The sequence below is a fragment of the Sitophilus oryzae genome, unplaced genomic scaffold (genome assembly GCF_002938485.1).
Source record: "Sitophilus oryzae breed Bouriz unplaced genomic scaffold, Soryzae_2.0 scaffold_1430_pilon_pilon, whole genome shotgun sequence".
NCBI classification, from domain to species: Eukaryota; Metazoa; Arthropoda; class Insecta; order Coleoptera; family Curculionidae; genus Sitophilus; species Sitophilus oryzae.
Genome location: NW_022146094.1, coordinates 277,751 through 290,486, shown reverse-complemented (window position 1 = coordinate 290,486; position 12,736 = coordinate 277,751). Strand labels below are relative to the sequence as shown.

The window sequence follows — 12,736 nt, the reverse complement described above, 5'->3', positions numbered from 1 at the left end:
TCACCTTTCTGTTTTGTACTATGGTCCCTTTCTTCCGAGGGCTCATCTCGTTGATATTTAGGAAGGATAAATAGGAAGGAAAATATAAAATTCAATTTGATTTGATGATCCTTTTCTGTCACCTAAAATCAGGAGAACGACAATGAGCATGTTAAGATGAAAAAAAAATATCAACACTTACCTACACGTTAGTTCGAGGAGTTTTATTAAAAACCTATATTTGCCTAATTTATGTATTAAATTTGCAAAGCAAAATGTAGCGTGTAAACAAAAGATATAAAATGGCGACAAGTCAACGTCAACGACCCGACAAGGAGAAAAGTGGTGTTCGAACATGATACAAAGAATACAAGGTATGATATTGCGCAGGTTGGTCACTACGTCACAGGTGATAAACGGCACCATTGGTCGGCAAGTTCCGCGCGCCAATTTTAAATTGTCAAACAGATGACACAATAAATGTGAAAATAATTTTTCAAATGTCAAGCTCGATGATTTGACTATGTTTGACATAACTTTTGGGGTTATGTCCTAATTCTTCCCTATTTTATGTCTTTTTTAATTAGTGGCAATTGCACAATATGGATATTTTTGTGGATGGCGTATGACGTCACAGGTGGTATGCGCAAACTTAACGAGATTGGAACCGCTATCGATCATACCTTGTTTTCTTTATACCATGGTGTTCGAATAACAAATTATGGGTCACCAAAAATTGTTTTTGTCTCCTTTCAACGTACACTTTAGAAAGAAAAAGAGATGAACTGGAATACTGAAAGAACGTCAAGGCTTTATCTGTCACTCTTGTCAATAATTTATCGGTAAGGAAGATTCCTAGAAAATCGCTTGTAGTCAAGTTTTCAACCATTGCCAGTTCTCCCATAAGAAGTGTCATCCACCTGGTACCCTCAATGAAAATCGAGATTGGGAGAGAGCAGGATGCAGACCCGTACTAAGGAGGGTTGGAAAAAATCTTCTCATACTGAGAATCGTCCTTAATATGTACCTATATATTAGTACGGAACTCTCGGTGGGCGAGTCCGACTCGCACTTTTTTTAAATTTTATTTCTGTTTATAATAATGCTATAATCTTTTCCATTATACAAATAGAGGACGTCATTTTTATTGACGCATTTCGTCGAAATGCATTCGCGGGCTTGTTCTTACGAAATGCCGAACTATTAGAAAGCGGAACTTGAGAATGGCCCACGGGCCTACGTAAAACACATTAATAATGGAACTAATTAAAACCCAAACGTAATTTATTTGAGTTTTCGGGTTATTTCGAATGAGAATTATCATAGAAATCGCCTCGGAACCGGTTGGAATCGTGCGTAGAGGATTGCAGCAACAGAAAAACCAGAAAATATGATAATTTTCATGTACCTTCTGCCGCGAATCTATCAATTCGACCGTGGAATGTATAACACACGTGTCAGCGCGTATTGATTGCATTCTTTTTCAGTTTTTAATGTATACGAATAAGTTACATAGAAGCATGATAGCAAAAGAGGTTTATTTTTTGGGCCCATATTGTTACGAGGGTTCTACAATAAGAAGAGTTCAGTTTTACAGACTAGTGTGGGATTGTGTGTGTGCTCTAAAAACATTGGGTCGGCTTAGCAATGTTACGTTAGCCTACGTACAAGGGTTACAAGCCCACCAAAGGACAGAAAGCAATGAAAACCCGCATTGAATATGAATATTAAGATGATTTCGTGATTTTCTATTTCCCATTAAAATAACATGGGGAAACAAATTCTTTTTATTTATAATTTTATTGCGTTCTATCAAATCAGCGTTTTGTCAAAATCAATACATACTCTTGCAGGAAATTGAACGGTCTTCAAAAAAGGTCTGATATGAATTTTCATTTAATCGACTTAGTTGAGAGTTATTGAAGGTTTAAGTTGAACTAATTGCAACCAAAATCTTGTTAGATACATCGGAAGTATTTGTGACCATGATATGACCAAGCAACTTTCTCTAATATACACTGAGTATTTGTTTTAAATTATCATTCAGTATTTACTGCCAAGCATCTTATAGTCTTAACTCGTTGACAAATAGTAAACTATTTTTTCTTGGATTTAGTGTTATAAATCTTATATTCTGTGGTGATAAATACTGGCTTATGCCGATGCCGCTCCTGTAGTGCACTGAGTCATTTGTTTTATAGTATCGTTCACATAGTATTTCGCATTACTGTAATATTGATTGCCTATCAAAAAGTCCTTTTATTAGATATTTGAAAAAAAATGATAATTTCGGAAAATTTTCAACTTCTCCATTATTCACCCAATTTTTTTAAGCCAATTCAATCCTGGTTATATTACATACCGTCTCTGAAAACTATACATTTGCAATTAAATCATAAAAAATATTCATTTACTCATTATTTAAAGAACCTAATCAGTCATGGATGTTAAGAAACGGTATGCGCAAATAAATAAATAAATTTATTTTTTCGAAATTTCGGAGAAACAGTAAGAACTAGAAACAAAGTTGAAATGTAGTAATTAAACGTTCAGTAACTAAACGTTCTCTAGAAGCATTAAATGTTTTTGAGTAACTATAAATACTGCATAAGATAAGTGTTTGCTACTGTACCAAAATTTAAGTGTTTCGAACAGTACTATTTTTTAGTATCTCCGGAAATAAGTACATAGAAAATATATTCCTGCGGTTGATGTAATACATAGTACTTGAAAATTCTAATCAATACGTTAAATAATAATAAAAACAACCGCAACTATTAGGTACTCTCTATCAAGAAACATACGCATATTTGGTGATAACTGATTACATTCTAAACAACAAACATTTGGTACTTATTACAAACAATCGCCAGATAAAAATGCGTAGGTATGTGTGAATATTGCATTCACAAATGAATTTTGATAATAAAAATACCAAATTAAAATGATATACTATATTAACTTACCATCACAAAACAATGTGACATCTGCCAAAGTTTCCGACTTGAACAGGTTGCTGAACGACGTTGCCAAATTTGTGCCGAAGTTATTCCATTTCAGACAGAACTGTTGGTGTTGAGAGTCCATTTCGAATCCAGATTGAAATATGTGATGAGCTGGAACAAAAAAAACAAATCAATAAACTGTCCATCTATATTTTTGTGAACAGAAAAACAAGAAAAATTAAGAAAAGATATAAACCACTAGATATTTTTTATCGTCCTGTATACAGGGTTCGGCAATAGTGCGTCGGGCATCTGTAGCTCCTAGAATAAAAAACTTGAGAATTTTGTTTAAGTTCAAACCTAAAGTATGTACGAGGATGTATTTCAGGAAAATATTTTCAAAATATTATAACTTCTATAGGGTGGCTCAAAAAAGTGTGAGTGGATCGGGATGATTTTTTTTGCATGGAACACCCTGTATATTATTCCATTTTTGGCTTCCTTTCAGATCACTTTACATAATCCAATAATACACGCAGTATTATTTCAAATGGCTCTTTCAACGGTAAAATACGAGAAAAATATGATTGGGTGGATTTGATAAAAATTTACTGTGGAAAATGCCATATGAAATTTAAAACCGCGAATATCTGCGAAACCGTTAAAAATTTTGAAATACTCTAAATACAAAAAATGTTAATTTTTTAATCCTCCATCTATTGAAAAAATAATATACAGGGAGTTCCGTTTAAAAAAAAAACGAAGAAAAATTATTTCATATTTTAGAAAGTTTAGTAGAATTAGGACATCCTGTTTGATTTACAATTACAATATTTATAGCAAAGTAAGTACACACCATTTAAAGTAAATACCTAATATAGTTTTGATTACAGGACAGTTCTTGTATTTTTAATATTTTCTTAAGAAAGGCTGAAAAATGTAGATATATTTTTTATTAATTTATTAATATCTCTGAATTTGCCGGACCCTGTATAGCATGGATGCAATTTGAAACAGTCTTAGTAACAGATTTAAAAAAGTTTATAATTATTTCTAGAAAGAAAAATGTGCTTACCCTTGTTATTGTTAATTTTTGGATAAAGCATGTTATTTGGTTTAAGTAATCACTAAAAATAAATTAATTTAGTTTCCAAAAAAATGTCAAAATTACTTTTAGTGGACTAGAATCGTCTAATTCTCGCTTCAGAACTAAATAAACAAAAGACTGATCGATTATATTTATACAAACGGACAATTATTGCGATATTTGCAACAAATAATGCTTAAACTACGAAAAATATTGATAGTAATAGAGAAAAGCGTATCTCGAAAGTGCATTGTGCATCATTTTGCGTGTCGTCACCACAGATTACCGACAAAATTTCGCAGTTTCTAGTGATAAACAAAATAACTTTGTATAAACGGAAAAATTACATTTGTATTATTTATAAATTTTACAAGTGGTAAAACCTATTTGTTTGTCATATCAATTAGATAGAATTTTATTGAGCTTTGGTATGACAAAAATGGATTATGCACAAAGAATAGTAATTTTTAAAATTTGTAGATATTATGAAGTATATCATATATTTTTTTAAATTTTATTCTACTTTATCTACAGAGTGAGCCACTTTTTTTTGTAATACGGCTTTAAAATTCAATTCAAAAACTGTTTTATACAGCATGTCGTCGAGTGCCTTAGAAGAAGAGGAAAACTTTTTTATTCTTTACATTTTGAGAAAAAAACATTCGTTAAAAAAATTTTGTTTGATTTTGAATTAAAAATTAAAAAAAAAATAGAAATACTACTCATTTTAAATTTGGGAAGCGAATGTGAAAAACAGAAGTTTCGTATTAGCCCGCTTCGAGGATTGCACTAAAATGAAAATGCGGGAAGAAAATCCGAATATAATATGCGATGATAACAAGTATATTGTGATTCGTCTGATGCGTCCGTTGCATCCGGTGCGAACAAATGCGCGCTTACCTTTAATGTCCGCATCTTTGTATCTCTACTTATAAACAAGAAACCCCATAAAACACACGAAAATAAGACACCCTGTACACTATGAGACAAGAAAATATTTGTTTTTTTTTGGTTTGGGTATTTTTTATTCGTCCCCGATTCAGATTATTATTTGATTATTGTAAAAAATTAAAATTCTATTCATGTATGCCGAAATATGTCGCAAGACCGATCCATTTTTTTACCAAAGCCACAAAAACTAGATATATATGCAGCGTATTTACATTTGATGGATGTTTTTAAGATTGCATCAACTTTTCCACTTGATATGCGCCGAAATTAAATCGCTTGTTTCAGTATACAGCAAGTTTGACGTTATTTTTTAGCTTATCCTATGATGTACTGCGTAGTAGGACTACTGCTGTTACATACAGAGACTACTGCTGTTACATTCATCTCCTCAATGAAGAAACAACGTCGAATGCAGATTCTGTGAGGAAAATTGGGAAACACCAGAATACCTCATCACTGAGTACGCTGAGTCGACATTCGTGTCATAAACTTTGGTACGACTCATCAGAGGTGGAGAACAAATCTCTCTAAAACCGTCTCAGAGACTGGCTTTTGTAAAAAGCCCTGAGACTGTGTGATGAGTTATAACTCAAGAAAGATAGACAGAATAGATACTTAGAGCCACGGTGATTAACTTCCCTACATGGTAGGTTTTTAATAGAAAAATATGGGGTGGTTCTAAAAAGGGTGAAGTGAGTTGTTCTCCCTTTCAAGCCCTTGATATATATTTGACATTTTCCTGCCAGCAGCTATTTTTTTCAAAGAGGTCTTAAAGAACTACGTTTCAAATTGTTCACCCTATATATTTTTATCTATTTTTCTTTTAAATTTTATGACAAATAAAAAAAGACAATAGTAACTGCAATTGATTGGATTTCTATTCGCCAAAACTATAACAATAGACAATTAAAACATTATCTTTCATACATCAAACTATGTTTATTTTGGAGCACTTACGTTATCTAAAAAATATCTTTTTATTAGTTTTTTTTTATCATAGGCGTGCTGTTTTTATCTATTTAATGCATTAATATATTATGTACCAATGTGTCTATTGGACACTATACAGGCATAAAAAAATGAAAAAATTGCAAATCTTCAAAAGAAATTTTTTTGCAAAATTTTTTTCTAGGATCTAAATATACTACCCCTATAAATATTTGCACTTATTTAAGACTCGCCTTGTATAACGACAAGATCATTCTTATAGTCATTATTTGCATTGATACCACTTCTTATGCTTCAACCAAAAAATCGTTTTGATAAATTATAAACCAAGGATAGTGAAAGAAAATCAATCGACAAAACGGTTTAATACTCAATATTTAATAAGACTTTTTTTATTGTTATTAATAATCGATCCTTCGATTTTTCGACAGTAGAAATTAATAATTAATTCTCTATGAATTTCATTTAATTATCTCTCAAGAAAATATCATCCTGATTTTGAAACTACAGCAATATGAGTAAATTTTGTTAAAAAAATATTTTAACTATGGGGATTAACAATAAGATTCAAAAATCAAACATCCGGAATACAAATAATACACAGGGTGTTACAATTTTCAGTAGTAGAACGTAAATAGTCGATGATATATTTTATTGATTGCTAAGGACTTCCTAGTTAGTCTAGATAAAGGCACACGAAGGTCTTCGCTAACCATGTTAGCATCATTAGCAGATGAAAAAGCGTAAAGCGTATTGTGGTGAATTAGTGACTTATTTTGCTGTTGTAACCCCAAAAGTTCCAATTCCCAACTGCTAGGTTAATAATTAGTACCTAATTACATTTTTGGATTCGCGTCAAGTTACATTAAAGTATGTTTACGTCAAAAATTGTATATTAGAGGCTTATAGCCATAATCCAACGTGGTTGAATACCAACGTCTCCAAGAAAATCTCTTACTAAGTCCCTCTTTTATTCTCCGCTCAACTCCCTAAATTCCTGTGAATTTTCACTGTGCAGACCATTCACATGGGACAATACGCGTCTTCAGGCTCCCCGTGCTTGCCTGCTTTAAAAAAACTGGCTCTGCCCCCTTTAGATTTTGCAGGAGCCGGTTCAGGACATAATAGAACAATAGGAAAGATTCCAACTAAAAGCTCCAAATTGCAGTACGAGCGAAGGAACGTTCAATTGCGTTTTTTACTGCGTATAATCCTGCTTGGCAGGAACAAAGGATGTTAGAATTTACATGTGTACAGGGTATGCAGAAAAAGTTTGCAAGAAATGTAATAAAAATACTTATTAAAATAAATTAAAATTATTTTTTACGAAAAATACAAACTAAAATCAGTGTTAATGATCTTTTTATTCATGCATGACTAATACAAATGTTTTTCTAGATACTCGTATCCCAATTATATAACATTTTTTCTATTTTTTTATCCTGGCTATTCGATTGACGTCGCAGGAATATACAGGGTGTCAATGAATAAGTACAAAAAACAATCACAAATGACATTTGAAAATAAAAATAAATGTTACGATCCATGCACCGAATTTAAATTTTGATGTGAAACTCCTTTACGCGCGCTGGGAGTAAAAATTGAAGGCCGTGACACATCAGCTGGCGAGACGAAAAGTGGTAACGACGCGCACTGGGAGTAAAAATTGAAGGCCGTGACACACGAGCTAGCGAGACGAAAAGTGGTAACGGCGCGCACTGGGAGTAAAATTTGAAGGCCGTGACACACGAGCTAGCGAGACGAAAAGTGGTAACGACGCGCATTGGGAGTAAAAATTGAAGGCCGTGACACACTAGCTAACGAGACGAAAAGTGGTAATGACGCGCACGAGGAGTAAAAATTGAATGCCGTGACACACGAGCTAACGAGACGGAAAGTGGTAACGACGCGCACTGGGAGTAAAAATTCAAGGCCGTGACACACGATCTAGCGAGATGAAAAGTGGTAACGACGCGCACTGGGAGTAAAAATTCAAGGCTGTGACACATGAAGAAAAGTGGTAACGACGCGCACTGGGAGTAAAAATTGAAGGCCGTGACACACGAGCTAGCGAGACGAAAAGTGGTAACGACGCGCACTGGGAGTAAAAATTGAAGGCCGTGACACACTAGCTAACGAGACGAAAAGTGGTAATGACGCGCACGAGGAGTAAAAATTGAATGCCGTAACACACGAGCTAACGAGACGGAAAGTGGTAACGACGCGCACTGGGAGTAAAAATTCAAGGCCGTGACACACGATCTAGCGAGACGAAAAGTGGTAACGACGCGCACTGGGAGTAAAAATTCAAGGCTGTGACACATGAGTCAGCGAGACACAGCCTACCGCTTAGAAATACGTAGTGACGCGACGTGTGAGCAGTTCACGTGTTTATAAAAAATGTGGATATTTTAATACAAATTTTGTGAAAGTGAGTCAAAATATTTATTAATTTTTAATTTATTACTTTTTCAACATTTCAAACTACAAACTACACTTTTCCAAACATATCCTTCAAATCCTTCTGAATTATTTAATGAATTTTTTCACTTATTTTTTTTCACCCCGTATAATATTTTGTCTATCTTTTCCTGGCTTTTTGGTCGACATTTCGGCCCAGGAATATATTTATTACCGACCGAATGCCACTGTTTTGACGCAAACTTGCCCGACAAGTTTGGGATCGAGATAGATTTTTTTTCGATGACCTAACACACACTATGGTTAGAAAAAAAATTGCAAACCTGCCAACAATGATTCGCCTTTGAATTTTGAGCCAAAGGTGAACGCCCTTCGACAATAAAAGAGTTTTTTCCTTCTATATCCTATACAGGGCGATTAAAGTTTTTGTGGTAAAAAAAATCTATTTTTCTTCGTCGTATCCTTGTTCAGAAAATGTTTAGGTGTTTCCCCATTTTCCCCACAGAATCTGCAGTCGCCGTTGTTGTAGAATGTCAGTGAATATAATGTAGATGAATCTATATGTGGTTGAAATTAAAGAACAAAGACAACCAATTCGAATAGAATTTTTGGTGCGCCCGGTCCTGGCCAAATCTAAATTGCTTCTATTTTGTAATTAAGCAATAATAAAATTATTTTTAAATTGTACCTCTAATAGTCCTTCATCGAACCCAAAACTTACAATTTGTAAAAATCTCATCGTTTAGCTACAATACTCCGTGTCGTATGTGGTGAACAACCCTGTATATGTGGCTGTAAATAAATATATGTTTCTTTTATTGTGATCTACCAGCACTGAAAATATTTGTACTCACCTATTAAAGACTCACCCTGTATAGGTGTTTTAATATGCCACTTTTCAATCATTTTGATCGCTCCATACCTATTTTTAGGTTGCTGAACCCTATACTCAAAGCTAATAGACTCTTTAGGGTAATACGTTTTTTGAGTACGTAAAAATGCAAATGTAACTGTTGGCAGCGCATGCCAAACCACTCGATTTCATTTTATTTAAACGTCAGCCAAAAACTCGTGATCAGCTTCCCAAATAACTCTAAAAACGTATTTTCTTTGGAGGCTTATAAACGATTTTTTTATTCTTCATCATTTTCTTTAAGCATGAAGCTTTTGGAGAAAAGCTTGCTTTTTATGGAAATTGTCGTTAAAATGGATAGAGAGAACCGGATATAATATGGTGTATGATTTTAAAAATTAGGATAACGGATAAACGGACAGGATATATTATATCCTCCTATAGAACCTGACCCATTTCATATATTATATGAAATGGGTCAGGTTCTATACCTTAAATACCCCGATAATATTGCCTATACGATTTCTTCTCAATTACTCTCCTTCAGGCAATGTTTCCGAAATAATTTATATGAAATCAATTGCCCCCATTTTTGAATTCACCGAATTTATTTTAATTAAAAACCTTTCATCGTCTTCTAGTTTCAGCTAGATTTTAACAGCGTGTCATATTTTTCTCACCATACCTGTTTCTGTGGTCTCGGCTGAAAGATATTTTTCCAAATTAAAGCTTGTCAAAAATTATTTAAGAAATACTATGGACGAAAAACGGTTATCAGCTTTGGCAATTATTTCAATAGAAAATGAAGTTGCCCGTACAATAGACATTGGTAATATTGTGTCAACTTTCGCCCATGCTAAAGCAAGGAAAAAAGAATTTTAACATGTTCATGTTCCTATTTACATTGTTTATTTTAATTTAGTTAGTTTTGTTGTTGTTTTTTGTTTTGTTTTTATTTATTTTTTTTATTTATTTGATATTTTATATGTTTTGTGTTACACATTCTCTGTTGCAGTAATAAATAATACTATATAAAAATTAATTTGATAATGTTATTTCTAACCTAAAATATGAGTGCATATTATTCAGATTAGTATAGTATAAGTATTGAAATATGTAGGTGTAATAGGGGGCACGGTAAAATTTTTGCACACAGGCCCGTGAGTCTGTTGTTACGCCACTGAAGGTTTGCAAAGCTTCAGCATTTGCCATAAGATAGCTAGCAAGCTTATTAAAATATCTAGTTTCTTAATAATTAAATACATTTATTTGTTGAATAGCAACTCTTGAAAGAAATGTTAATTATATTTAGATAATTAAACTCACTTCGTTATATAGTAAAGGGAATGTTTGTTTATTGTTTTTCACTAATTAGCAAACGAAATCCTGCCAATTAATTAGTACGTTAAAGCTAATTACACAGAGAGTACCGAATCGTCAAATTTTTGTATCAAAATGTTTATTTACTGTTTATACTTGACATCCTTTACAGCCTGTAATTTTTAGTGTAAAATTAGATGTAATTTAGAAAAAAAACTAAGTATAGAGGGTACCAATAAAGATAATTGTTTCCTTGTTAACAGAGGCGTAGTATACAGGGTCGCTGATATGTATGGGAACGGTCAATTATTAGGTAAAATACGAGTATAAAAGTTACCGCAAAAATTTAAACATAAAAGTTACTAGCGTGTACCCGCGACTTCGTTCGCATCGGTGATTATAAAGCAAAGCAAGAATTTCTATTAACACACAAACTGGATAAAATTTTCTCACATTTATGTCAGCATAAGAAAAAACAATATGGCGATATTATTATATAACTTGGTAATATTTGAGGGGTAGTTTCATCTCGTTGGAATTTTACTTTCGAAAAATCCGTTTGCCAAAAATAAGCTTTTTACGTCAAGCAGTTTAAGCAGAATCGTGGTTAATCAATTACCCAACTTTTTGGAATACCCTGTATGATTTTTTAAAAAATTTCAAAATAGGTAAAAAAACAAAATAAATTATGCGTGTCCAAGAGTATTCCCCAAAGACTAACCGCGTTTATTGTAATATTCGAGGGGCGTTTTCACCCTCTTGGAATTTGAGATTCGAGAAACCCCTCCTTATCGAACCCCTACACTCCACAGTCAATCCGTTTGCCAAAAATCAACTTTAAACGTCAATCAGTTTAAGCAGAATCGTGATTACTTAATGATCATATTTTATGAAACACACTGTATAAATTTTTAAAAAATCTTGCCAGCCTGTATAGATAAAACAAACAGCTAGGGTCTTCCTTTATTATTAATATTTTAAAGATTAATATTTTTTTCTGATTTAAAAGGGTTAAAAAATAATTAAAAACCAACCTAATTACATCGATAATAAATTTATTTACACAAAATAAATATTTTTAGATCAATACATATATAAAACTGGTCAATATCTATTCTATACATACAGTAATAATTTAAGGTATAAATTGTTTTTTATTTCTTATTAATTTATGTTTCTTTTAAATATAAAATAAAATTAAATTATAAATAATTAGATACACCACAGAGTTTATTCATCGCCGAATGCATCAAATGCAAAAAAATACATGAGGCATGCACTTTCACAGTAACATACTACATATAATACCGTGTGATCGAAAAAAAAACGGTGTCAAAGACGGCTGGGAAATGACAATCGACGATATTATTCTATCTCTAGACGCCATTTACTTAAAAATGACATAAAACTTGTCAAAAATTAACACTGATTATAGAAAGATTAAAAAAGAATAAAGAAAATTAAGGGATTGACCTCGCAAAAATTTTCATCAAGTGCCATCCCCAGCTTTCTTTGACGCCGTTTTTTTCCGATCTTATGGTGTAATATTACTATATTGCGCTGTTCACGCGTGTGCCTCGTTTATTTGTTTAGGTTTGGTGCACCTTGATGTTGAATAGACTTTTTTAAAATTTCATTTTAATAAATTATTCTATTCCATTATAACGGTATATAATTTTCAATTTTTAAAATTAAATATGGCTTTTTAGAATTAAACAATTCTACCAAGTAAAAATCTACACAGTACATTTATATAAAATATACTTTTTAGTCTTGATTTCTTAAACAAGTTGTTATAACTAAGTATATTATTATACCGGGTGCGTCTCAAAAGTGGCTCACCCCTATAACTTTTTTATTTTTTCAGATAAAACAACGAGATTTGGTATGTTGGTATATGACATAAATTAGGATTGATTGATGTATTCAATTGTTTTTTGCCACTTCCTGTTTCACCGGAAATGACTGCAACTTTTGATTTTTAGATGGCACCCTCGGTATTTTTTACTTTATTCGATAGAAAATGACATTTTGAATAAAATGACATATAATATGTCAACTTTTGACAATCTCGCTGAATAAAAAATCGTACTTTAAAATTCAATCTAGGGTGTCATGGCTATGTTAAAAACACTAATTCTTAATCAAGGGGCCTTGGAAAAATAGATTTGATCGTCTAATGTTTTTAGTGTCTTGTGCTGGCCAGTTAGAAAATGCTCAAATCGTATTTGA

The 12,736-nt window shown here is 32.6% G+C and overlaps 1 protein-coding gene across 4 annotated transcripts in view; it reads right to left on the bottom strand.

The window, feature by feature from the left end:
- LOC115876248 (zinc finger protein chinmo-like) overlaps window positions 1–12,736 on the bottom strand; it is a 111,705-nt gene that overhangs the window by 14,499 nt on the left and 84,470 nt on the right. For 3 of the 4 annotated variants that reach the window (XM_030891957.1, XM_030891955.1, XM_030891956.1), the window contains one exon: window positions 2,946–3,095. In XM_030891957.1, the coding sequence (XP_030747817.1) occupies window positions 2,946–3,066 (121 nt within the window). In that variant the 5' untranslated portion in view covers window positions 3,067–3,095. Of the gene's footprint in view, window positions 1–2,945; window positions 3,096–3,999; window positions 4,344–12,736 lie in introns of those variants that run through there. The other variant, XM_030891954.1, reaches the window with a different exon arrangement.